At 44.0% G+C, this 24941-nt stretch overlaps 4 protein-coding genes and 1 non-coding gene across 7 annotated transcripts; 2 read left to right on the top strand and 3 right to left on the bottom strand.

Moving 5' to 3' along the window:
• Positions 1–517: 517 nt before the first annotated feature.
• Positions 518–10783, bottom strand: LOC148317396 (dickkopf-related protein 3-like). 2 transcript variants are annotated; one of them, XM_088284554.1, is made up of 7 exons: positions 10689–10783; positions 6772–6848; positions 6473–6656; positions 1618–1835; positions 1365–1539; positions 982–1183; positions 518–771 (listed from the first exon to the last, which is right to left on the bottom strand). In XM_088284554.1, the coding sequence occupies exons 3-7, from the start codon at positions 6492–6494 to the stop codon at positions 711–713; spliced, it is 678 nt and encodes a 225-aa protein (XP_088140680.1). In that variant the 5' UTR covers positions 6495–6656; positions 6772–6848; positions 10689–10783; the 3' UTR covers positions 518–710. The 2 variants fall into 2 exon arrangements, with proteins under 2 accessions (XP_088140680.1, XP_088140681.1); XM_088284555.1 differs by lacking the exon at positions 10689–10783 and adding an exon at positions 10585–10661.
• LOC148317395 (plexin domain-containing protein 1-like) lies at positions 6733–14331 on the top strand. 2 transcript variants are annotated; one of them, XM_088284553.1, is made up of 13 exons: positions 6733–7040; positions 10719–10840; positions 11842–11985; positions 12058–12127; positions 12302–12424; positions 12497–12615; positions 12689–12788; positions 12941–13036; positions 13101–13182; positions 13244–13304; positions 13374–13509; positions 13594–13742; positions 13824–14331. In XM_088284553.1, the coding sequence occupies exons 1-13, from the start codon at positions 6971–6973 to the stop codon at positions 13947–13949; spliced, it is 1398 nt and encodes a 465-aa protein (XP_088140679.1). In that variant the 5' UTR covers positions 6733–6970; the 3' UTR covers positions 13950–14331. The 2 variants fall into 2 exon arrangements, with proteins under 2 accessions (XP_088140679.1, XP_088140678.1); XM_088284552.1 differs by having other exon boundaries at positions 13812–14331.
• A 699-nt stretch (positions 14332–15030) lies between these two features.
• trnac-gca (transfer RNA cysteine (anticodon GCA)) lies at positions 15031–15102 on the bottom strand. Its single transcript has one exon. It is a non-coding gene; the product is annotated as a tRNA-Cys (tRNA).
• A 424-nt stretch (positions 15103–15526) lies between these two features.
• LOC148317393 (LIM and SH3 domain protein 1-like) lies at positions 15527–19247 on the top strand. Its single transcript, XM_088285149.1, has 7 exons — positions 15527–15637; positions 16622–16716; positions 16806–16890; positions 17471–17578; positions 18505–18574; positions 18678–18754; positions 18926–19247. The coding sequence occupies exons 1-7, from the start codon at positions 15569–15571 to the stop codon at positions 19097–19099; spliced, it is 678 nt and encodes a 225-aa protein (XP_088141275.1). The 5' UTR covers positions 15527–15568; the 3' UTR covers positions 19100–19247.
• A 77-nt stretch (positions 19248–19324) lies between these two features.
• Positions 19325–24941, bottom strand: LOC148317392 (kelch domain-containing protein 1-like). Its single transcript, XM_088285148.1, has 13 exons — positions 24650–24941; positions 23925–23995; positions 23470–23587; positions 23127–23239; positions 22958–23048; positions 22728–22826; positions 22426–22500; positions 22287–22345; positions 22103–22215; positions 21455–21527; positions 20661–20745; positions 20066–20145; positions 19325–19707 (listed from the first exon to the last, which is right to left on the bottom strand). Exons 1-13 carry the CDS (start codon positions 24746–24748, stop codon positions 19578–19580), a joined length of 1206 nt encoding a protein of 401 aa, XP_088141274.1. The 5' UTR covers positions 24749–24941; the 3' UTR covers positions 19325–19577.

Below are 24941 nucleotides of genomic sequence, written 5' to 3'. Positions count from 1 at the left end.
AATTTTCATGACAACGGGAAAAAAAGCAAAATAATAATAATAATTACAAAAATGATGATTAACAGTTGTGTTTTGTGCATGTACATTTTCGGTCACAAAAGTGTCCAAAATGGGATAACAAAGTATATTAAAAAACTTGCAAAATAAAAAAAAATTAAATAAAATCCGTTTTTTTTTCTGAAGAGAATCATGCCAAAGGCTGTTCAAAAATCACCAAATTAAAATAAACAAGTAAATCAATAAATAAAACAGAGTGAGACAAAATTCCCCCCCAAAAAAATGCCCAAGTGGCGCACAACAGATCAATAAATAACTCTCGTAGAAATCTTACCATCGTGTCTGACTTCTCGCTCAAGAATCGTGTGAGAGAATCTGATTCTTGCGAGCGACTGGAAAGAGCTGATTAACATCTGAATGAGGTGCGCTGATAGTATCTAACGGCAGCTCGCGTTACGGCGCGTATCGAATCGTCCAGCAGACATGTCACTCCAGCTACAAAAAGGACCAAAAGTGTGGCTCATCATCGGACATACTCAGTATTTTATTGGCTCTATTGGACTACAGCAGACGTGTGTGACTATGACAAGAGGTCAGTGTAGTGCTTGAGGTAAAAAAAAAATATATATATATAAAAACATGCAGAAAACAACTTTTATATACACAATCCTGTACAATGGCGTTAATAAATAGTATTAGCATTGAGCTTGGTGTTAGCGTTTGGGAACTTGGCACGTCCAGCTTGTGCGCTCCGTCTGGTAAATAAAATCCCTCCTGGAAGACAACCAAGTGGAAGTTAGGTCACATTGAAATGAGAATAATCCAGAAAAAAAATAATAAATTTTAATTTATTAATTCATTTATGCAAATATGTGTTAGTCACGATGTCTCCATTTTATAAAACATGCATCTCCACTTTAAGAAAGTTCTCAAAAGGTTGCGTTTTACTCTCCAAAACACGGTTGTCGCGATTGCAGTACTCACTCTCTCCTACGTGGGGCGACGTTCTCTCGACACAGCAGCCCCTCGTCGCACGGGCAGATCTGGTTGATGCTGAAGGCCAGGCCGCCGTCGGGGACGTAGCAGCCGTCGCCGCGCATCAGCCGCCGCTTGCACACTCGCTCGCCGTGGTGCCGGGCGCAGCACATGGACGCCCCGCATTCCCGGTCCACCTTGCATCGAGCGCCTGGAGGGGGGGAAAGAAGGAGAAATGAGCGGTGAGCTGGTGCAAAAAGAGGTTGTTGAGAAAGAATGTGTAAAATAATTAAAAAAAAATTTTAATTGTTTTTTTAAGTTTAACAATTTCAATTGCCAAATAAAAGTGTAAAAAGGACCAATGACAATCGTGTTGAGAAGCGGTCACTCACCCTCTTGCCCGTTGGGAATGCTGCGGTGGCACTTCCCAAACATGCAGCTGAGGCCGCGCACGCACTGGGAGTCCCTGCGGCAGTAATGCCCCTCGCCGCGGAGGGGCACGCACAGTCCAAAGTGGCGGTCGCAGGAGAAACCTCGCCCACAAACCCGATCGTGGTCGCACGCCGCCTGTGGACAAAAGTGGCACGTCTTCAGGACTTTTTCCTCAAATTTGACATAAGGTTGAAAAGAAGCAAAAAGTCTTACCGTGGTGGATCGGCCAGGGGCCGCGACATCCCGCAGCGCCACGGCCCCGTCTTTGGGCGGAGTGTGCGGCATGTTGAGCATCCACGCCCAAATGTGCGCCTCAGCCCGTGTGAAGCACAGACACAAGCTCGCCATCCACACGCTGGGCAACATGGCGAGGTCAGGACGACACGAGACGAGTTTTATGACTTGTGGTCTGCCTGGCGTCTTGGCGGTGGCTGCAAAAATCCAAAACGTCAGCAAGTGACAGTGACCGGGGCTTCTCTTTCACTTTTATAAGGCTCCGGTTCACCCCCCCCGTACCCCCTGACCCCCCTCCCACTGGGCTGTTTGTTCAAGTAGCGAGGGAGGAGGAGACAATTAGTTGTTAATGGATTAGCTAAAACGCAGAGTCACCGCCCGAACGGCCACAAGAGCTGACAACGGCGCGTTTCACTGTGTGACGACCCCCCCCCCAAAAAAAAAAAACAATCTGGGGCAAACACCCCAGCGCCCCCCCCACCCTCGGACCCCATGCCGAGAGCAATTTGCAGGAGTGCACCCTGCAGACGACCCCATGATCTCATTAAATGTAATTACCATCAGCTATTAGTTCTCAGGGGGGGAGCAGAAAGGGGGGGGGGTAATGACGATCGGGGCGAAATGGGGCTGAGAAACAAATCTTTGGGATTCTTCTTTCTTGGCAAAGCAAAGAATTTTTGTAAAAAAAAAATATATATATTTTTTTTTTATAAATTAGTTTGTAACAGTTGTGTTGCACTTATCTGCATCCTTCATTTCACCCCCCCCCCTCAAAAAACTAAAAAGAATACAATTTATTGCTGCTACACTTCCTTAAAACAAAGACAAACACGCTTGATGTGAGAATTTCCGAAAAAAGCAAAGCAGCGGCTCGAGTCCCTCTCGGATGACCGAGCCTCTATCTGGAAGCGAGAGCCCAGACACCCCGCAGAGGAAACTCCTTTCAGCCAGATCTTGTTCTTTCGGTCACGACCCACAACTCGTGCCCGAAGAACGTAAATCGAGCGGCAAATCGAGAGCTTCGCCTTTTGGCTCAGCTCCTTCCTTCACCGCGACAGACTGATCCGGCGTTCGCAAAAAAAAGCAAACTGAGATCCAGTCCTTGGAGGGCCGCTTTCAGAACTGCATGCTTTCAATCTGTCCGGGTGGGTCCGGAATGGAACCCCCCCCCCCCCGGCCCCCTCAATAAACAATCCAAAAAACGAATCGTCTGCTAACTGTTGATTAACATTCAGTACTTTCCTTCAGACTGATGCCGGGATAAATCCAGCGCTCATTTGCATATCGTTGGCGGCAGACAGAGGTGATCGCTATCCCCGACTTAAGACCTTTTTCAAAACATGCTAACACAGACTAATGACGTAATTGCTACTCAATTAAGAGACACAATGGCGGCAACCGGAGCCATTAACAATATGTAAATCTCGTCGCGAGGACTGAAAAGTTGTAATTCTTGTTTATTAACAAAGATAGAAACGCATTTGGACGTTAGCGTTTGCAACAACGACAACGACGACTCCCTCCTCTTATCACGCTCCCCTAAGCACAGCATTCTTCTTGTCCATTCGTAGTGACACCAAGACGGCCCCCGCTTGTATTTGTTTAGCCGGCAGATAAGTGTCTCGACGCAGTGGCGAACATGCTCGCCCAGTAGTTGTGACTCCGCTAATGACCTCCCTAATGAACGTGCTCCCTTTTCTCAATCAACGTGGCGAGTAACAAAAAAAAACTTCGAGACAGGGTGATCTTTGCCCATTGTAATGGACCTTGACCCCCCGCAGGGAGCCATGAATGCTAGCCAGAGCGGGGGCGGGCGAGGGGGCTCAATTGAGTCTCCCCCGCCCTGCAAATCAAAACAATGCACATTTGTACATTGTCGCGGTATTTAGACTAAAAGCTTCAATGTAAGAAGCGTTTGGAACAAACTTAGAAGAATGTCATACAATTACAATTAGTAATTGTTGGACTGTTTCACTATTTTGCTAAATGTGAAATGCATGGCAACTTGCGACTTCGTTTTCTCAGAAAAAAAATGGTTCTGGCAATAGAGGCATTATTTGATTGACAAGAATACATTTATTGTGTAATAACTTAGTAATAACATGCTACTTAGTTTCCTGTATAATAAATGGATTCTCATTACTTTTAATGTAAATTTGCACCTATAACAAAAATGAAATAAACACGCTCAGTTCTTGCTGTTTTTTATTTTTAATAAATAAATAACCTAGAACAACTAGTTTACTGAAGTGACTCTCTAAAAGGCCAATTTGAAATCGGTCGAGAACTTAACATGACTCAGATGGTTCATTAAAATGACGCAAAAGCTGACCACAGAGAAAACAAAATCTCTTTGAGACTTATGAGCAAACATTTTGTGTTTGTCATCAGTTCTGTATGAATTTGTACTTGTCTTGATCATCCATCACTGCAGAAGAATGTCGAAAACCACATGACACACTTACACAAAAATATTTAAAGGTGCCTCCATATCAGCATCGAGTCTCTTTAATGGACCTGCCGCGTTTTTTTATTTTAAGTCTCGCATGCGGGTGCCGTCTTTCGTCTCAGTCTGCTTGATCTTCTCGATAGCCTGTTTCCAATTGGGACAAGAAACGCGAGTGTGATTCCTGCCGTAATGGGAAACAGCCCCCGCGTCTTTCCCCAGTGCCAAGATTGGAACGCTGCGAGGGAGATGACAAGAGGGCGAAGAGGACAATATGAAGTATTAAGTCGCAAATCAACACCATTGCTATCAAAACGCTGACAGCAACCCAACAGTGAGTCAATAAGCGGGAGAGCCGACTCAGAAGTCTCAAGTCATTTTTTGGTCATGAGCGCACATTTGGATGACATTTGTGCAACCAAAAACAAGAGTCACATTTGCCAGTCAATAAGCTAATACAACGTCATTACCAAGGATCTCATCTTGGTGACCTCATCAGAGCATTTCAGAGCAGCACCACACCCCCCCCCCCCCCCCCCCCCCCCCATAAATGCGCTGGTACACAAAACCACCCACTAGGACTGAAACATTTACAGTTCTCTTTTTTTTTGTTGCTATGAGCATAAGAGGAATAAGTTAAGGACAACAATAGCTGGTGGTGGTTTCCGGAGTGATGCCAGGTCACTTGAGCTAGACACGGAACCTCCAAATGGGACAAGACACAACTCACTCAGAGTAAAACATTTACATAAAGTCTTCCACATAACACCTGTTAGACCAGGGGTGGGCAAACATTTTTGATTGGCGGGCCACAATGGGTTCTAAAATTTGACAGAGGGGCCGGACTGGAAGCAGATGGATGGAATGTTTTGGTAACCTCGCAGAAAAAAAAAAAATACATTTAATTTTAAATGAAAGTGAACAAAGCTATTACAACAAAATATATGTCTTTGAAAAAAAAAACACAGTATTGAGAAAATAAAACATTAACAAGGTTTATTCATTACATTTTTTTCAAGTTCGGCGGGCCCGATGAAAACATTTTACGGGCCGCATGTGGCCCCCGGGCCGTAGTTTGCCCACACCTGCTTAAGACAGCTTCAGGCTGTGAGTGGCTGTCGAAGAGATGCCGTGCCGCTTGAGCAAGGCACCATACCTCACAAGACCACAGTTCTTCAGACTGAAATTTCCATCGCCGAACACCCAAAACATGTGCGATGAACCAATGAGGCACAGGGACAAGACTTGACACCACTTACCTGGACCAAAATATTTGCAGAACGCCGTCACCAGAACAAACCAAATACCCGGCATGAATTTTGCTCTGAACCAAAATGGCAGACACCCAAAAGACGCTGCATGACTTTTTGGTATGAACTAGAAAGGCAGATGTTACTTATCAAGATAGCTGTTGGCTGTGGCTGATTGCTGAAGAGATGCCAGGCTGTGCCACTTGAGAGACGCAGAACCCCCGATTGTCACCCTTCCCTGACCAAAACGACTCGCTAAAGTCTTCTACGCTTCATACATGAGGCCTCGTCTTTCAAGATTCGGCTTGACTTGAACCAGATGGACCCCGGTTTGATACCAGCTGTGGGACAAAAAGATGGATGGAGGCCGTTTAACGAAATCACTTGCTTTTGCAACGAATAAATGGGCACCACGTTTTTGGCGACTGACTGCGTGATTGCCTTCCTTCCTCGTCATACGCAAAGCAATGTGAAAAAGATTGCGCTTGTCAGCTGCTTTATTGAAAAATAAAAATTAGGATCATTCTTAACATTTTTCAAATGGTGCACAAGTTACCATTTATTTGCTTAGGTTGCATTATTATTATTATTGTAGGATTATGAAATATTAGAAATATGATTGTATGCTGATAACTGCTTGCTGACTATGAAAATTAAAGAGGAAGGCGTCTCATACATGACTCATCCTGCATGCAACTGCAGCAATCACGAATACGAACAGAGACCCAAACCTGCAGAGGACATCAAATCAAATTGCTCAATCGCACGAAACATGTCCTCCCTCCCTTTTAGTATGATAACCGTGTTCTGGAAACTCCCCAAGGGAATAAATATGAAGGGCAACGGAGAGAGTGCGCCAAAACGTCGTCGGGAGAGTGCAATCAAACCAGTTGGGCGGGCCGGATTAAAACGTTTAACGGGCCGCATGTGGCCCCCGGGCCGTAGTTTGCACACGCCTGAACTAAACACGTTCTCCTCATGTGCAATTATTAGTGTTGGGCGAGGTAAACCTGACACTCCCCTTTAGGGGGCCCTTCAATAAAAAAATATATATATATATCTGGAGGTCTTATTTAGAAAACTGGACTACACCGGAAAAAAAAAGCTTCTCATTCAAACGCTATTAATTCCACATTACTTTGATTGGCCGCCACTGTCATCGTCGTTGCGTTCCCCGTTTACAGGTGGTCTCCATCACAGTCCATGTGGTGTTTTGACTTCAGCAAAAACACGTTTTCTTCCAAAATATCATCACGTTTGTTTCGCTTCACACGAGGGGGGCAGCCCCTCCCGAACTTCTCATTTTTTTGGCCCACTTCTCTCTGAATGAGAAAAAAAAAAAGGGTAAATATTTCCTCCTCTTGCAAACAGCGAGAGTGAGAGAGTGGTGTGGAGAGAGAGAAAAAGAGAGAGAGAGAGGAAGGAGCGTCTCCTCACTTGAGCTGTTTTGTCAACTCTCCCGCTGTCATGGAGCCGCCGTCCCAGATGTTCCTCTGAGGGAGCGAAGAGCGGAGCTGCGACGGCAAAAAAAAAAAAAAAAAAAACCTTGGCCAAAGTGAGGGAAAGTAAGCGCGTGGGACGAGCAGAGTGGAAGTCGGGTACGAGTGAGCAGGGAGAGACGACGAGGCGGCTGGACATGGAGCTCGGCGGGCTTCTCCTCGTCTGTCTCCTCCAGGCTCAGCTGGGGACTCTGTGGACTCGTGAAGGTAAGCTCATCCATACTCCCACATCCTCGCCAAAACCGACTTCCGGATCATTCTTGGAAGATGAGATGTGATTTGTTGGATTCGAGTGAGAAAAACAACAAATGTCCTGACTTTTTTTTTTTCTTTTCCCCCCTCTGCTAAGGAGTCGGAGTAAGTTCTGGTGGAGTGTTTTAAAACCTAAAACAATCAACCAATCACAAACGCTAAACCGATCCTTAACCCCCCTCGAAACCTAACCCGTTACAAAATGGTTGAAAAAGTTAAAGTCCAGAAAAATTTGAATTTGGAGTCCTAATTTATCGAACAGGTGATTTATTCAAGCATTATTCGTCTAATCATCCAACGTTGCAAAGCTGCCCCGTGTACTACTTACCTTCCCGTGTGTGCGCACGTGTGTGTGCGCACGTGTGTGTGTGTGTGTGTGTGTGTGCATGTACAGTATGTATTTCTGTTCTCCTTTGAGAGGCCGTATTTTTAGCCAGACCCCGTTCTTCTCCTGCTCCTCCTCCAACAAATCAGTGATGCTCCACTTTTTTTCCTCCGGCCTCCCCCGTGATCCCCCCCCCCCACTCCCCCCCCACCACTTTCACCACCCATCCATCAGAGCTCCTTCTCCCACCCACGCCAACAACATCAGATGCATTTGGGAGCCCATTTATGAAAAATTGCTGAAAAACTGATGATGGCCCCATCGAAGAAGGGTATTAGCTCACCACTGGGCGTCAAAGTTTAAATCATCCTTGCAGTGACTGTCCAGTTCCAAGAGGACCCAGATGACCCCAAAAATAAAAAATAAAATTTAAAAAAGCCTGATGCCGAAACTTCACAGATCATTACCTCCATTTCCACCAAGTGGTCCAACCTAACTCAGCACACTACGATTCTATGAAAGCATCCTTTTCCAGCTTTTTCCACTTTTCCAAGCACCCCAAAAAAGCGTTTGATGTTTAATTCCTCGGACCCCCAACACATCTGAGACGTGCACTCAAATGCAAGCTAGCAAGCTAGGTTATGAAGGCTTGAGATAAAGGGAAGCGGGAATAAATACTGGCCATCCAGCTTAATAAATACTGCAGCAATAATACGGCGCCAAACTACGGATCGGGGGCCACATGTGGCCCGCTAAACGTTTTAATCCGGCCAGCCGAACTTTAAAAAAATTAAATGAATAAATGTTTATTGTTTTATTTTCTAAATTATGTGGTATGTCAAAGACATATATTTTGTTTTAATGTTTTTGTTCACTTTCATTTAAAATTAAATGTTTGTTTTTTTTCTCCGATGAGGTGAGGTTACCAAAACACTCCATCCATCTGCTCCTGGTTCGGCACCTCTGTCAAATTTTAGAACCCATTGTGGCCCGCCAATCAAAAAGTCTGCACACCCCACCTCTAAAACATAACCCCAACCTTCCCTAATCCCCAAAACCAAACCCAAAAATCCAATTCTAACCCCATCTAAACCAGCGACACCCCCTCAACCAAAACACGAACCTTGCAGATTTTCTTTTGTCAAATCAAGGGAATAAAAATTTAACTTGTCCGTTCAGCCATTTGTTAATTGTAGATTCCATTTTTTGTCAGCCTGAAACTTCCTGACATTTTTTTTTTAATCGCAGTTAAAGTATATCCTGTTGTGAAACGCGCAAAAGTAAACTAACCATGTGCACCCCCCCCCCTAGAATAAAAAGTTAAAAAAACAGACCGGCTAAAATAAACCCTGATAAATCCATCAACTAAGTACAACAGCGGTTTCAAACGACTTTCCAGGTTACAGTTTGTCCTTGTTATGACTCGAGCTGCCAGTACTTTTGGTGTTTTTGTGGCATTAGCCCATGCCAAGAGCACCTCTGGACATCTTGTAAGACAGATCACCCACGCTTTTACAACGTAGTCCGACTTTGTACGCGACTATGAGCACTGCTCAAGCCTGAAAACAATGCTATTTTTTTTCCCATTCTGCCAAACCTTATTTGCCCGTCACACATTCTTCCTTTGAGTGCAGTCGAAGCCTTCGTTTCAAATGTATTTATCATCTTCGGATTTGAGGGCTTCCAAACAGCCGGAAAGAACATCAGCTTTTGTTTCAGCCCAGAAACTTGGCGACGCTTTTCTTTCCGTGTTTTAAAAACACTTGTGCGGCCCTTTAAAAAAAAAAAGAAAAAAAAAAAAAAGCTACTTGTTTAAATGTCAACAGAACAGACTGATAAATGTGTTTAGCCCTCCCGACACACTTTAGACACATTTAAACTTTAAAAAAATTTTTTTTTTTTTTTTTAAATGAACTAGATTTGAACACACGCAAAAAAAAAAAAGAAAATAGCCTTGAAAAGTTGCGTGTGAGACGTCGTCTGGGTGTGAGCTGTGACCGACAGAAGCTCCTGCATGAGTAGAACTTCTTCCACCAAACAAGTCAAAATAATAATAACGCATCAGCAGTAGCGCCGTAAACGTTATCCTGACCGAGGACAAAAATCACAAAATCAATTTCTCTGGCTGTTATTGAAGTCGCACAGAGTCCGACAGACTCTTCCCATAAGCCCGACCCACTCTTGAACTCCACTTCGCCGCTTTCTTCACCGTACTTTCACCCCTGCACGCATGCAGGCGGCCGGACAAGCCTCAGAGTCAACACTACAAGTTTATAAAGCACTCTGCACGCCTTGGACACAAAAAAATATAGTGATCGCCCACCATTTCCAGGGATGGAGACTGAGTTCTGCAACAAGTATGGAGTCATTGATACCACCCCAAATATGTTTATGACAAGATATCTTAAAAAAAACCGATTGATTAAGTGGGTGAATTTGAAATCAAATGTTTCATCATTGATGAGTTAAGTGCTATCTCAGAAGCTGTCAGATTCACTTTCAAAAACTCCGTCCAATAACAGTGTCAATTTCAATTTGCCCGTTTCAGTCCCATTGAGCGCCGTCAATGTGACCCAATTAGAAGCCTCGTGTTCCTCCGATCTCACTGCAGCGTCATCAAACGACATCTCACTCATGTGCCACTTTGCCTTTTTCCAACCCAGTCATCATTGCAAGCACATCTGCCGTCACTGAGCACAGACGACATACGCTGCCAGGTTTTACCTCAACCGGTCCGTCTCTCACAAATGCAAACAGATGGTCTAAGCCGGTGCTTCGCAATTGTTTTCTTTTACACCCCCGAGGAAGAATTTTGCATTCTTTTCTTTCTGAAGAAGCTATCTCTCATGTTTGGTGACTTGTGGGCTAAATTACAACAATCATTGGACTTATTTTAAAAGCAAGGCAGGTACCAAAAGTCCCTCACACTAGGACTGGTCCCCTAAAAGAAAACTTGCTAGTGGCCCCTAGTGGTAGTGTTGGACATTGCAGTCAACTCGCAAACGAAAAGCAAGTGTGAAAGCAGACCACCAGCGAGGTTGAGGTCAAACGACCTTTGCAGCAGAAAACAATTGCTCAATGTCGGTATATGCTAATGAGGGAACTGTTTTACGACCCTCTCCGTCACTCGGCTGAGTGCAAAACACGCATAAATTAAAAGCTTCACTGCTTCACCTTAAACAGTTGACTCTGGAAAGCAAACGAGGGTAGCCAATGAAAAACAGATGTAACCACAAGCACTGAAGGTTGTCAGTGTCGCCTGAAAGCGCCTCTCGCACCTATTTTAAAGTCAACTTTCCTCGTTGCAGACGCAGAGAGTGGAACGCCTTCACAGGGCTCCGCCTTGCAGAGGACCAGCCTCCAGCGGCCAAGTGGCGCTCGCAGCGGACTGGACATCACTTTCCTGCCTGACAACAGGAGCCGCATAGTGGTGAGAGGCGCCACAAAGTATGTCTTGATCCAGTTGCGTTAAGTAGCGGGCACGTACGATGTCTTGCTTCCAACACCCATCCAGTCAGTCAGTCGGGAATGCCGGACTTGCCACTGCAGGTGTTCCCAGGCCAGCTGGGAAAAAGTCTCTCCAGCATGGCTTGGGTCCTCCCCTGAGATCATTCTCAATTGAGACGTGCCCCGGACACCTCACCAGCGATGATGGTGCCCACGAGGCAACCTGAACAAATACCCGACCCAAGTTTCTCTTGACGTGAAGGAGTTTAGTCTCTCTACTCTGAGCCCCTCTCGGTTGTCTCTCAGGCAGAGCCCAGACAGGAAACAACAATCTCCCATTTTCTTGCACCATTGCAGCTGTCTTTTTCACAAATGGATTTCGCCTAGTTTTGGATTGGCCAACAGGGTCTATCGGTTCCGTTCTGAGTTATAGTGCCACCTGCTGCTTTGGAATGGCATGCGAGGAAATTCATTTGAGCGATCACGTCGCCTGAGCCTCTCGCGTCATGCAGCGTAAAGAGTGTGGTATTTTCCTCCCTTTGTTCCAAATGGAAAAAAAAAACGAGCAGAGGTCCTGCCAGCTGACATGTGAACCATTACCAATGACTCACTTGGACGACGATGACGACTGGATGGCCAAGTGACTGTTTCAGGGAGGGTTTTGGATCTAACCATCGAGCAGGTGCAATGCCAATGAATGCCCCTCACCTAGGAAGACCCCCCCGCCCATCCATCCACTCCCCTCCAAGAAGTGTCCATGCGAAGGCAAAAAAAATTGGGTCGCAGCCGGTATGTGGAGCGGTGCTACGCTTCACTGTTCCACTTTTCATGGCTCTCTGACACCTCAGACGACGGTCGCATTGACGCCCGCTTGGAACATGGAAACGCACCCACCCCCGCCCCCTTTGACACAACTGAAACACAAAAAAATCACTTGCGTCATCATCCGTGTAAAATCGCCTTTCGCTGTTGTGCTGTCATCAGGAGGACTCGCAGCGCTACTACAGCTGGCAGAGCTTCGGCCCGGAAGACGGGCGCACCCGAGACTTGTGGGTCGACCTGGACTCGTTGCACGAGAGCCAAGTCCGAATCCATGGCATCCTGTCCAACGCACACCGGCAGGCGGCGGTGAGGGGCGTCGTGAAAACACGCCGATACACTTGAAAGCGTGACACTGATTGTTGTTTCGCTTCCTTCCAGAGGGTGGCGCTTTCCTTTGACTTCCCATTTTATGGGCACAACTTGAGACAAATTATCGTCGCCACTGGTGGTGAGTTTCACCTTCTAACACACAGCCACGGTACTGTCCCGGTACCTTTGACACATACTTGGAAAAAGTTGTGGTGAAGGTCTGTCCTCGTTACATCAGTCATAATTTTACCAATCGGATCCATACGGGTTTAAATGTGGCTAACAAATGAAAGAAGCGTTGTCATCTCGCAAGGTTTCATCTTCATGGGGGAGATAACCCACCGCATGCTGACGGCCACCCAGTACATCGCCCCACTCATGGCCAACTTTGACCCCAGTTTCTCCATAAACTCCACCGTGAGGTATTCAGATAACGGTAAGCGCAGATAGCCACGCACCTCCGTAGCGTTTGGGAATATCCAGAGAGGATGAATTCCGGTGTCTCCAGGTCACCTGTTTGTGGTCCAGTGGGACAAAGTGCGGTTAAAGGACCGAGAGGACGAAGGAGCGTTTACATTCCAGGCGGCGCTGCACAGAAACGGAACTGTTGTGTTTAACTACAAAGAGGTGAGTTTGTTGTCCGAACCTTCGCATCCAAAGTCATCTTCCAATCAGAACAAACGCTTGCGTTGTTGTCCAGATCCCAGTGCCGGTGGAGAGGCTTAACTCCACAGAGCATCCGGTAAAAGTAGGAATGTCCGACGCGTTCATGGCTGACATGCCATCTGCGGCGATTGCAGGTTATTTTTCAACTTCCTGTGATATGCCTCGATGCAAAATGCGCGCATGAACTTTGCCGCCAAAAAATGTTTGAGCAAAATGCCATAGTTCCGTAAACTTTAATCCAAAGGACAGATTGTTTGTGAGCAGAATGAATGCGTTTCCCTTAAAGATGCAAAGCAGAGGACCATCTACGAGTATCACCGTGTTGAAATCAACACCAGCGTGATCGTCAACGGTTCGGCATTTGAGTTCACGCCGCTGCCCAGTGAGTACAAAACCCGTCGGGAAAGCTGCCGCCCATCCGTCTGGTAACTTGTTTCGCCTTTCAGCTTGTCTTCAACACACAACCTGTGATCTGTGCTTGGGGTCCAACCTCACAAGCGGGTGCGGGTGGTGCAACACGCTTCAAAGGTGGGGCCGCAAACGTCCGCCGAAGGGCCAACGCCCGGTATAATTGCCGCTTCCGTTTCAGATGCTCAGATGGGATCGACCGACTTCGGCAAGAGTGGCTGGATTACAACTGCCCCGAGGAGGTGAGAGACTCGTGAAGCCTCCCAATTGTCGATGTTTCTCAGCTAAATTACGGGGCATATGGCGCTCAGGCTGAAAGCACGTGCGAGGACTACTACACCGCGTCGCCTGAGGACTGGACGCTCTCCTCCTCCTCTTTGTCCTCGTCCTCGTCAGCTGCTCCGACGTCCTCTTCATCCAAGTTGCACAAGGACGTGGTCACCGGGGGTGAGTTGATACGTCATGGCCGCTAATTCATCCCTCCATTTTTCAAACAGCTCTTGGCGTACTTTCACCAAAAATAAATAACAGAGCCTCCAGAGCACACAAGGATGACTGAGAATGCTGCCATCATTGCTGGTGTGGTCGGGGCTCTCGTGCTGGTGGTGGCGTTGACCTTGCTGGCCGTTTACTACATCAACACGCACCCCACGTTGGCACCGCCCTTCTACCTCATGCAGGTTTGAACACACATCACACGTAATTATTATTTTTTTTTTTTAATTTTGCCATGATGACTTGACTGTCAGCGTCTAACGCAGCGACGGAGCAACAACTACTGGCCCGCTATGAAGTTCCGCAACCAGGACTGCCCGTCAACTTACGGCGAGGTGGAGCTCACGGGTCATGAGAAGGAAGGTTTCATCGAGGCCGAACAGTGCTGCTGAACGCAACTATCTTGAAGATGGTAACAGATGAACAGAAAAGCCACTCACCAATCATTGGCGGCTCTTCCCGGGCTCCTCTGTGTGTCCGACTTCGCGCGCACACACACCATACGTTGTAAGGTCTGAAGTGAAAGGAAGAAAAATGCGTTAAATGAAAAATGTCAACGGACACAACCTTCATACTTGTATGATACATTTCCCCATCTGTGTTTTTTATCTGTCTTTTTTGTTTGGAAACAGAGATAAATGTGTTGTTACATGATATTAATAGATAACTAATGATCAATAAGAAATTGACATCCTTTCCATGGTTTTATTTTACATGTTTAAATATCTTTTGTTAAAAATTATTTCAGAGCGCTTACCGCTGCCTCCTCCACACACACACCCACACACACACACACATTATAACATGCTACCATGCTCAGCAGTATTTCCTAACCTTTACTGAGCCAAGGCACATTTTTACATTTTGCCAATGTCACAGTAAACCAAAGATGTGTAAACGGAAAGGATGATCTCGTCTCAGTGTACTTACGTATAATGTGGGCCTTTTTACGTGAACACAAAGCTATTATGCTGCCATCTAGTGGAGGAGAATAATTGTTCTGCCTGTTACTACACGACACTAGCACATGGTATACAACAAATATACATTATTGTAAATTAACAGACAAGTGGATAAATTGCTGCAGCACACCTGATGAGCTCTCACAATATAACACAGTGGTTGTGAATCACTAGTATTTGAAAGGATGCAAATGACATCCATTTCCCTGTTTTAAAACAGTTCGCAGTTGTTTCAATAGCATGTTTGTGAGACGCCTTCATCAAAATACCTTCAGGATAAAAAAAAAATAAAATAAATAGAATAGACATTTTTCCAGCATATTTCTTGCCCCACTGTGGTATAAGTGGGCAGAGTTATTATATAACTTAGCTCTGTTTTGTAAAAGGAGGCCAAGTGCCAAGACATCAAAAAGACAATTTCGTAATATGGCCGTTTTAAGAATACATCCGCACGTGACGTAAAAAACGGGATTTAGTTTCACTCATCGAAATCTCAAAATGCAGGGAAAAGAGGGGGCACCCGGATTTGAACCGGGGACCTCTTGATCTGCAGTCAAATGCTCTACCACTGAGCTATACCCCCGATGTACAGCAATAATAATTACGTAATTACTTATACTACATCCAACGCTGTGTGTGCGTAGTTGATCACGTATATTATTACTGTAACTGTAAAACTTAGGGCTCGTTGAATCTCCCTTTAACCGTTCGTCTTAAAACATTTAAAACACAAAATGGCAGACATGCAGTTCAGAAAGCGTCCAGCAGACGGCGCCAAAACACGGACACTGCGCATTCCACAAACATGTAGTTAGTCAACCCATATTAAACATTTTTCGCCCGCCAAAAATATGAGCTTAACACAGTGTAACGACATCGCTGTAAAATCGTTTTTTTTTTTTTTTTTTTTAGAATTTAACTGCTTCTAACGCAGACAACGCCTACTTGTGACGTCACCCGTGCGTATTAAACACGCGTGTGATCAGCTCGGTCCATTTATCGCCACACACATCTTGCACCGCCATTTAGAATTTGCTGGTGGAGAGAGAATGAATCCGCCGTGTGGGAGATGCAAAAAGCCAGTTTATCCCACGGAGAAAATCAACTGCCTCGATAAGGTAAAAAAAAACATTTATATACTTTTTTTTCCCCTGACATGTGGTGCCCTTAAGTCATTGTTTTGATTTAACATAATGGCTGAAAACTTGGGTACATTTTATTTTTTTTTTATCAAGTTTGAAATTACATGTCATCATTAAAGGGTGTTGTGTGTTGGATTTTGAAAAAAAAAAAAAAGCAGCTAACTTTTTTTTTTAGCAAATAAGGGGAAAAGAAAACAGTTTTTGACCCAAAAAAATACAACGGGGGAAAAAAGCATAGCAAATAATGGTTCTGGTGGTGGTGGGTAAAAAGAGACTAAACATGGCATGTGATTTGAGGAATTTGAATTGATGGGAGCAAAGTTTATGTTGCAGTCTCAAAAGTCAAACAAAAGGGACTGTGTTGTTTAGACAATGTGCAGACAGACCACTGGTGGAGTTTGAACAATTAATCTCATCATGTTTATTTCATTAGACATTTACACACCATTTCATTGGGTATACCTTCAGAAAAAAAAAAAACATACCTGGAAGAGACAGTAAGGGACTATTTCAGTAATTATTAAGTCCCACCTGAGGCCATATTACCATAATGAAAACAGAGTTTTTTTTTGTTTTTTTTTAAAATAACAGTTCCTGATGTTTTACTTGCCTTTAGAATTGCAGCTGGCAGCATGTGGCCCACGGGCCGCAGGTTGGCCACCCTCTCTAAAGAAATACCTGCAGAACCACACACCAAAATTAGACAAGAAAAAAAATTGAACCATCCTCATCCTAAAATGATACATATAAAATATTCCTGCTACGGTATTTATTACACTGTTATTACATCTACAGTAATTACAGCAGTAGTAATAACAGTGAAGGTTAAGATTTTAAAACCTGCAAATAACTCACTGATCTTTGATTGCTCAATGAGGTATTAGTTTAGGTTTAACAGTGATAAATAGAACCACACATTTGAATCATTAGTAAAATGTGTGTGTGTGTGTGTGTGTGTAGTACTGGCACAAAGGCTGCTTCAGCTGCGAGGTGTGCAAGATGGCGCTGAGCATGAACAACTACAAAGGCTTCGACAAGCGGCCTTACTGCAGCATGTAAGTTTTCATTGAGAACCTCAACATGTTGACACACTCACGAGAGGTTTACCTTTTTTTCTTTTTTTTTTTTTTTTTTTTAAAAAAAGGCACTACCCCAAAACCTCCTTCACCATTGTGGCCGACACTCCCGAAAACCTGCGCCTCAAACAGCAGAGCATGCTCAACAGCCAGGTAAGGCTAAAAATAGAAAATTAAAATAAAAAAACACCATCATGCAATACAGTTAGCAGCGATAATGTGAGTGATATGTTCAAATGTCACCTCAAATCAGTATGATTTTTTTTTTAATCCATCCCTGCTATGAACTGAGAAGCAGCAGCAGTTGCCGCTTGTGTTTATAAGTGTAAAAGTCACTGCAGCGCAGCTCTCTCACGACCTGCAAATATTCCTCATAGCCACAACATGACTCATGCGTGCAGTATGGCATGTGCGACAAATTTGGCTTTATTTACCCTCACAATATTTGTGCTTGCACGCGCACCACTTGTTTATCGGAGGTTCATTTTATTTGCAAACTAAAAACATTAAATTCGGCTTTGAGATGCTCGGGCATTTCCTCAGTTTCTTGTGTCAAGTTAAATTCACCCAAACTTTGATTTTTTTTTTTTGCATTTTTGATACAAATTCATACGCTTCCGTTAGATGAGTTTACGCAGCAATCTATTATTTTACACTAGGGTACGCTAATAATTGAAAAAATGTGTTTAAAAAAAAAGTATCCCCATAAAAAAGGTTGAACTTGGAATTTTAGGCTCTCTACAAGGAGGAGTTTGAGAAGAGCAAGGGAAAAGGTTTCAGCGTTGTGGTAGACACGCCGGAGATGCAAAGGCTGAAGAAGACGCAAGAACAAATCAGTGACGTAAGAAACGCAAAACGCATACGCTGGCGGAATCAAATTAGAAGCGCAGATCTTAATGATTTATTTATTATATATATTTTTTTTTAAATCACTAAAACTCAAATGAATCAATATTGATTCATCTGCCATGCCTACAGAGAGGCTAGTGGGGGCATAGCGCCACATATGGTAGCGGAGGCTGACATACTTCATCCAGGACAACTTTTATTTCAATTGTCCTTGTATAGTGTGACTGAATGTTTTTTTTTTTTTAAACACAATTACATGATGCAGTCAGAGCTAAGGAGTGTGCCGGCCTCAAGTGGAGCAAAGGGCACTTACACAAGCTACACCAGGCTTCTGAAGCTAGTCCAAGCTGGGAACATTTCAGTCATTTCGCTGTGCACAAAGAGGCGGCCCTATATGGTCAAAACATCTCAGCTGTGGACACCCAGTGAACATCCGCTCTCTCGCTCAAACACACAGACATTCCACACAAAAACCGATGAGCACACACACAGGAAGAGACTATAAGCTGCAAAAATGAAGATTTTTTCCAACTATTTTTTTGTATATATATTTTCCACCTAACCCCTTGTATTCTTTGGCATGCCGTACTAAAGTAGGGCACAGGTTGATTTTTAACAACTAATGTTCAAAATATGAGAGACCTATCACATGAGTTCTTGTTACTAGGGTGGACTATAAGCACACAAATGCTCAATTTAAAAAAAAAAAAAAAAATTAAATGACTGCTATATACTTGTACCTGTAAATGGTTGGCAAGCACCCACTTCAGTGTTTTAATTGGCCTCTCGCCCAAAGTCAGCTGGGGTATTTATGTCTTTGAAAGCTACACTACACTGCTCAATTGGATTAATTCTTGTGATTAGAACATAACTTGAGATTTTAAGAAAAAATGTGTTCGGGCGCCATCTTGTGTTCAGATCAAGTACCACGAAGACTTCGAGCGAAGCAAAGTACGAAGTGACGCGCCGCCCCCGGAAAACAGGCAAGGTGACTCGACATATCTTGCTTGAAAATTCACTCACGTATCCCGAAAAAGAAAATTTAGAAATTCATGTCTCTGGTGTCTTTTTATTTTTTAATCTCCCTGAAGAACTGACTAGTCAGGGGAAAAACAACCCAGAAGAAGCGCAGATGCGCCCTGTTCCTATGGCGCCATCTGGTGCAGGGGTGAGGACATTACACTTATTTTACAAACTATATTGTCAAATGTACATCTAAAATAGTTTTAGTAATATTTATTATAAAGAGCCCTGTATTATGAACATTTGATTTGAATTGGAAATTAAAGTTGGCAGAGTGCTTTTGAAAATTCTTACTTGACTCTCCGCTCCAACGCAGAAGCGCTACCAGGCCTTGTACAGCTACACGGCAGCGGAGGCAGACGAGGTCTCCTTGCAGGAGGGCGACCTCATCGGGGATGTGGAGTTCATCGACGAGGGCTGGCTGTTCGGCAGCAACCAGCGCACAGGCCAGCGGGGAATGCTGCCCGCCAACTACGTGCGACCTGTGTGACAACGCAAAGATTGTACTCGCTTGTTACGCTTACCTGGAACAAGACGTTTTCATTCCTCACAGTCACGTTCAGCGGCACAGCATGTCCCCCACACGGAATTCTCCAAATTTATCTACCTTGGATCCACGATGAGAAAAACAAGCTGTCATCAGAACCGGTCTGTTTTGACCTTTGAAGAATTTACACAGTGCTAATAAAATTCCAAGAAATATTGAGACCTATAACAAAATTCAATAACTTTATTCAAAAAAATACATTTCAAAAATACTCCATATCGATAAAAATTCTCTACATAACATTTATATTAAAACAAGACCTTAACTTACAAACTGGTGATTTTTTATGTGCGATTTAAAAAAGTATAAAGCACCACGGTTTTCGAACCCGGTGAAGTTAGCAACTGGTTCATATCCCCCCCCAAAAAAACAAAAAAAATTGTGGGGGGGGGGGGGTTAAAAAGGTCATGATTGCTGCTCTTCAAGTAGGTGCAAGCGACTTTGAGAAGAAGGCGATTCTCTTGTCGATTTTGGCGCGCAGCTTGGCCGGCAACCTGTAAAGGTGTTGCGAGAACACCTCAGCGTTGCGTCCCAGGAAGTCCTCGCACAACCTGGAGGACAGAAGAAACCCGTTGGAGGACACTTTATATCAAAGCGTTTTGTCATGGGATGAAAGCCGACATCAGCAACAAGAAATCTTCCTCATCTCAATTCTACTTCCGGTTTCATTTTTAACCACGCAACGCAGTACAGTTTCATCAAAGCATGACCTCAGAGCGCGGCTTACTAACGAGTCTCCTCAAAGGCACCCAGCATGTCAAGTAAAGCACATTAGCGCAAGAGCACGTGTGTGTGTGTGTGTGTGTGTGTGGGGGGGGGGGGGGGGGTGTATAAATAGCTAGCAAAATTCTTTAACACGTGTAACGGCGCGTGCACACACACGAATAAAAACACGAGTCGCACCGGTACCTGAGGAGCGGGTACGGCTGCGTCTGGATGATCAACACGTCGCCGCTGTGGGTCTGCGATGGACACGTCAGCATGGCAATCTGGCAATGGCAATGTCATGGATAAACGTTTGGTGCTTAATGCCGCTGTTTGTTTTTTTTTTGTTTTTTTTTTAATTTAAAAAATAAATAAATAAAAAAAAAAAACAGTTATTGTCACTATGCCCTGTTCACTGTACTTTTAAGATAAAGGAAATTTGGGGAGGACTGACTGTGTTTGTGCCACAGGAAACACCGTCTAAATTCAGCTCCAGGCTAATTTATCCCGGCAGGAATTGTTATCTAAATTTAGTTCCAGGGTCAAAAGAAGACCCTCCAGGAAGCTTTGAGGTGGAGTCGGCAACTCTGAACATATTTCATTGGAACCTTTTCATTCCAGAGAGTACAAGTACAAAGAGCTAAATTAGTTGAAAAAGCAGCATATTTGACTTTTGGGTTCTTAAATACCTAAGTGACACATTCACGTCAAGCTGTAGCAACATTCCTGTGCTTGAACTGTACACGTTATCGTCAAGAAAAACATTGTGGTAAGGCGTCTTAAATTTCAAGTCGCATACCGAATCCATCGCGATGGACAAGTTGCTGCTCCCCCCGAATATGATAACGTCGTCGTCGCTCCCCAGACAGGCAGTGTGACATACCCTGCACGGAGGAGAACGTTCGAAAGATTTGGAGTTAGACAACGCAGTCGACTCAGATCACAGACGGATTGTCGCTAGTTAAGCAGGAAGTGCAGCTTGCAGCTCACAATGCGAAAAAACTGCAAACGTCTGCATATGGGTCAAAAATGTGTCATGCGTGAGCGAGCACATCATGGCAGACATTCTCGGCATTGACCGACGGAGAGGAGCGCTCATACTGCCAACGACTTGGCCAAAATTTTTGAAAAAAAAAAAAAAAATACCGTTAAATGAATTCTTGTAGGTCTTCCAAAGAGTTCGTGCCCTCGGAAATATGACAACAACTCAAGGCAACAGGTTTAGGCTTCGCCTGCTTTTCAAGTTGCGTGTGCGCCTCAGAATGTATGAAGTGGATCACGAGGTCATGTCATTACAGGCACTGCTCCTTTTAGACAGACACTTGTCTATCTGCACAATTGTCCTTAGGGCAGCCATTCCGTGTTTGTTTTGTTCCTCCACCTTTTTTTTTTTCCATTCATTTTCTTTCTCCAAGCATCAGCTGCCACAGAAATACAGTTTTTGGCCTTTCATGTTAAAGTAAGTATACTTCCTCTGAGGAAATTGTTCCTTTTGCAAAAACATTACCCCGCCCACTCCTTTGAGAAAAAACTAATGTCTTACAAAATTAAATGACGCCAAATGATAAATGTGATTAATCGACTATGTGTTACCTGGGCTTGTCACCGTGCATGTGAGTTATCTCGTGCCACTCTCTCACCAGCGTATCAAACTGCCAGGCGTCGTCTGGAATGACAAAATAGAGATTAAGACGCGAAGCAGTTCCTGAATGTGACCTTTAACCTTGCGCACAGGAATAAGATGCATGATTGCAAGATTGTTTTGGTGGCTGTGCACACATGAGATTTTGCACGCAAAATCATTTCGATTTAGTACTTCACAAAGGCCATGCTTTCATATTTCAACCAAATCAAATGACGGCAACGTCAAAATATTAAAATTCAGGAAATCAATTTTCACATTTCCAGAATTTTCACAAAAACATTAACATTTGTTCCCTACCGGAAGTCCTGAATTAAATAAATTTGACAAATTCACCTTTTCTTCTGATTAAAGGTATTCTGTCATTATGGCGAGGAAAAAAATAAAACATTTAAGAAATCCAAATTTGTCAAGACCATGAGAATCAAATCACTTCAATGGTAACTCCCCCCAAAAAATTCCAATTACAAAAAATAATTTGAATTAATCCGAATCTAATAATTTAGCTTTTAAATGCGTTTCAGTTTTAAAGCATTTCAGCCAAGCTACTTCTTTTTTTTTTTTTGATGCAGCCAAGCTTAACGAACGTCAACACCTACTGAGCGTTTTCCCGTCTAGAGCCAGACCGCCAAATACGAAGAGGGTGTGATCCGCCGTGAGCGTCATTGTGTGCATGGAACGGCCCGGCGGCACGTGGGATGACAAGGCCACTCTGGAGAGCAAGGAGACAAATTGAGTACGTTTTATACGTAACGAATTACACACTACAGGCGCGTGCGTTACATTTGAGCCCAGTTCCACGAGTCCAGGTCCAAGCAGTACATGTCCAACTCGGCACTTTCCTGCAACATATTGAAAGGGCCGTGCTAAGACAGAAACTTGTTAAAACTGGAAGCAGAGCAACTAAAAGATGGTCACTCACCACGCCGCCACAGACGTAACCTTTGTTGCCCACCACGGCGCTGGCGTGGCAGCCTCGGGGAAGCGGTGGCATGCCCTTGGCAAGAGAGAACCATTCAAATTTACGACCCGAAATAAGTCAAAACTTTAAGGCCCCTTTGACGGCCGAGTTGAACTCTTGCATGTAATGCTAATTCGTACGCTTTCAGGATTAAAGAAAAAAAAAAACACTTTGAAATGAAAACACGCATCATCACATCCCAGCAGATGCTGACTGACTATTCAGCAACACGCTACAGACGAAAAGCAAACACAAAGGCTAACCTTCATCTCAGGGACGCTCCAGGTCCTCGTTAACGTGTCAAAGACGTTGACTTCGTTGTGCCAGCCCCAGCAGCGAAACAACACATCACCGATGGTAAGCTAAACAAACGAGGAGAAACGGATACAATTTAACACTTTTTGGAATTCATTAAAGAGCAGAATAAGAAATAGAAAATCCAGAGTTGCATAAAAAAATAATAAAAAAACTGTCAACAATCAAAAGGCTTTACCCAGGTCATCTCTTCGATGATGAAGTTTGTCGACTCAATGTCTCGCGCCTCCCGCAGGGTCTTGCATCCGTAGCCTCCAAAGTAGACCAACCTGACAATAACTAATTTTAATTTTTTTCTTCACCCCGATCACCGTGTCCACATCGGTCACGTTGCGGTCATTTCGTACCTGCCTCCATGCACCCAGCAGCTGTGTTTGTTCCTTGGCGAGGGCGTCGTTTCTTTGGCGGCCATCACCTTCTTCCACAAGTAGCAATGTTGCGTGAGGTCTACGCTGAACATCTACACATATGGTACCACCCAAAAAAAAAGTTCTATGAGGGGTTAATATTCTGAAAAATAACTTGCTGGAAAGCTTTGATAGTATCAAGAAAAATAAAGGGAAATCCCAGAAAGGGGTAGGGACCAAAAACCAAAACTACTTTTGAATTGCAGAGATCATCGTTGTCTTTTTAAATGTTATTTTGGACAATTATAATGGCCCAAGCATTACGCGTTCCCGCCGAACTCACTTGGTTGCTGTAAGTTTGGCCATCGTATCCGGCAAAGACGTAGAGCGAGCCGTTGACGTAGGAGCCACAGAAGCCCACCAGGAGAGGAGGCGTTTCCCCACCCATCTCCCGACGCTGCCTGTTGCAATGAGTTCAGTGAGATGCCAACTTTAGAGTTGTGGAACATAACACTAGTTATTATTAAAAGAAAAAAAAATACAAAAGCATGACTATTTTTCTACTTCAAGTTTTTTTGTTTTTTTTTTAATTATCATAACCGGCTGAACTTGTGTTGACCAATTAAATAGGTTTGAGCACGTTTCATGAAAACAACTCAACTTTATTTATATGATGCAGAAGCTGCATTTTTTTTTTATGTGCTCCTCAAGTGAAAAAGTTTGAACATCCCTGCTCTAGTGTTTAATCATCCAAGGATTTAAGGTCACAGCGTCTTGTTTATTATTTATTTTTCCTACCATTTGCCACTGTCCAAGTCGCAGAGCCATATCTCGTCACTGGGGAGCGTGACTTCTTCACTGACGGAGGTCTTTGAAGAAAACACGCAGATACATTTTGAATGTACAAACATTACCAACATGTTTACATGTTTCATCAAAATAAAATAAAAAGTGGATTTTCCTTGTGGGTGAATAAACTTCAAAATGAGCGGGATAGTGTTTGATTCAAAACAGATAAGAAAATGGGCTAAATTTACGTTCGATATGATTCCCGTCAATTTCGAGTTTAAGAAATCGGTTCAAAATCTTGTCACATCCTTCCTATTTTGTGTGGCAATATGCTTGCTGGAAAGAACGTTGATACTTGAAAGAATTTTTAAGTGCAGCGTTGGTGCTTAATTGGTGATTTCAAGTTAAAATTGGCTTACCACTGAACAATTTGCCCCTCACCACCAACTCTGAAATGAGGGCTACGCCCCTGCCTTTAGGCGTAAAACACATCATCCTGTTATTGACAGGCCTTTTTTTTTTTTAGGGAGGGGGGGGGGGGGGGGCACTGTACACTTGTGCCTCAAGCTAGACTACATAATAACAATATTGTGAAACTAATACAGACTGTCAATCAAAACTAAATGACCTAACTCAGAAGGACACTCAATTTAAATCAATAACTTTATTTTCTGGGTTAGTTTGTTCGCCAAAACGACTTTTTTTATTTAATTGTTGGTTGAGTTTTGTCCTACCTGGAAGCCCCCCCACACGTACAGCGTGTTGTTGCCGTGGATGAACGCAGTGTGGGTGCTCCTCTCCAGCTGCCTCGTCGACGCTGGGAGGCTCGCCATACCGCTTCCCGTTGGCCTAAAAGTCGATAAAAGTGTAAAAAAAATAAAATAAAACACAAAACAAAAAGGGCGGATGGGAGAGTCGGGAGGAGGTCTTTAAGGTGTTTTTCTCGAGGCTTTACACTCCTCCTTCCCGCTTGCTCGTCTCGTTCGTACAGCTTTTCACCTGCTCAAGTATCCTGCCTCTCTGCGC

The sequence above is a fragment of the Idiotropiscis lumnitzeri genome, chromosome 20 (assembly GCF_059441095.1).
Source record: "Idiotropiscis lumnitzeri isolate Australia: NSW breed Sydney's pygmy pipehorse chromosome 20, RoL_Ilum_1.0, whole genome shotgun sequence".
NCBI classification, from domain to species: domain Eukaryota; kingdom Metazoa; phylum Chordata; class Actinopteri; order Syngnathiformes; family Syngnathidae; genus Idiotropiscis; species Idiotropiscis lumnitzeri.
This window is presented reverse-complemented; position numbering and strand designations above follow the sequence as displayed.

What these genes read in the sequence shown, in the direction of transcription:
- LOC148317396 (XM_088284554.1), bottom strand. Translation starts at nt 6,494, where the DNA reads ATGACAGTGGCGGCCAATCAAA. An exon ending in CCCCTGGCCGATCCACCACG is followed by an intron (nt 1,540 to 1,617) that starts GTAAGACTTTTT and finishes TTTTGTCCACAG; the next exon opens with GCGGCGTGCGACCACGATCG. An exon ending in CATTCCCAACGGGCAAGAGG is followed by an intron (nt 1,184 to 1,364) that starts GTGAGTGACCGC and finishes CCCCCCCTCCAG; the next exon opens with GCGCTCGATGCAAGGTGGAC.
- LOC148317395 (XM_088284552.1), top strand. Translation starts at nt 6,971, where the DNA reads ATGGAGCTCGGCGGGCTTCTCCTCGTCTGTCTCCTCCAGGCTCAGCTG. An exon ending in GCCATCTGCGGCGATTGCAG is followed by an intron (nt 12,789 to 12,940) that starts GTTATTTTTCAA and finishes TTTCCCTTAAAG; the next exon opens with ATGCAAAGCAGAGGACCATC. An exon ending in TGAGTTCACGCCGCTGCCCA is followed by an intron (nt 13,037 to 13,100) that starts GTGAGTACAAAA and finishes TTCGCCTTTCAG; the next exon opens with CTTGTCTTCAACACACAACC.
- LOC148317393 (XM_088285149.1), top strand. Translation starts at nt 15,569, where the DNA reads ATGAATCCGCCGTGTGGGAGATGCAAAAAGCCAGTTTATCCCACGGAG. An exon ending in AAATCAACTGCCTCGATAAG is followed by an intron (nt 15,638 to 16,621) that starts GTAAAAAAAAAC and finishes GTGTGTGTGTAG; the next exon opens with TACTGGCACAAAGGCTGCTT. An exon ending in CGCAAGAACAAATCAGTGAC is followed by an intron (nt 17,579 to 18,504) that starts GTAAGAAACGCA and finishes TCTTGTGTTCAG; the next exon opens with ATCAAGTACCACGAAGACTT.
- LOC148317392 (XM_088285148.1), bottom strand. Translation starts at nt 24,748, where the DNA reads ATGGCGAGCCTCCCAGCGTCGACGAGGCAGCTGGAGAGGAGCACCCAC. An exon ending in GCCAAACTTACAGCAACCAA is followed by an intron (nt 23,240 to 23,469) that starts GTGAGTTCGGCG and finishes CCATATGTGTAG; the next exon opens with ATGTTCAGCGTAGACCTCAC. An exon ending in ATGCACGGTGACAAGCCCAG is followed by an intron (nt 20,746 to 21,454) that starts GTAACACATAGT and finishes TCCTCCGTGCAG; the next exon opens with GGTATGTCACACTGCCTGTC.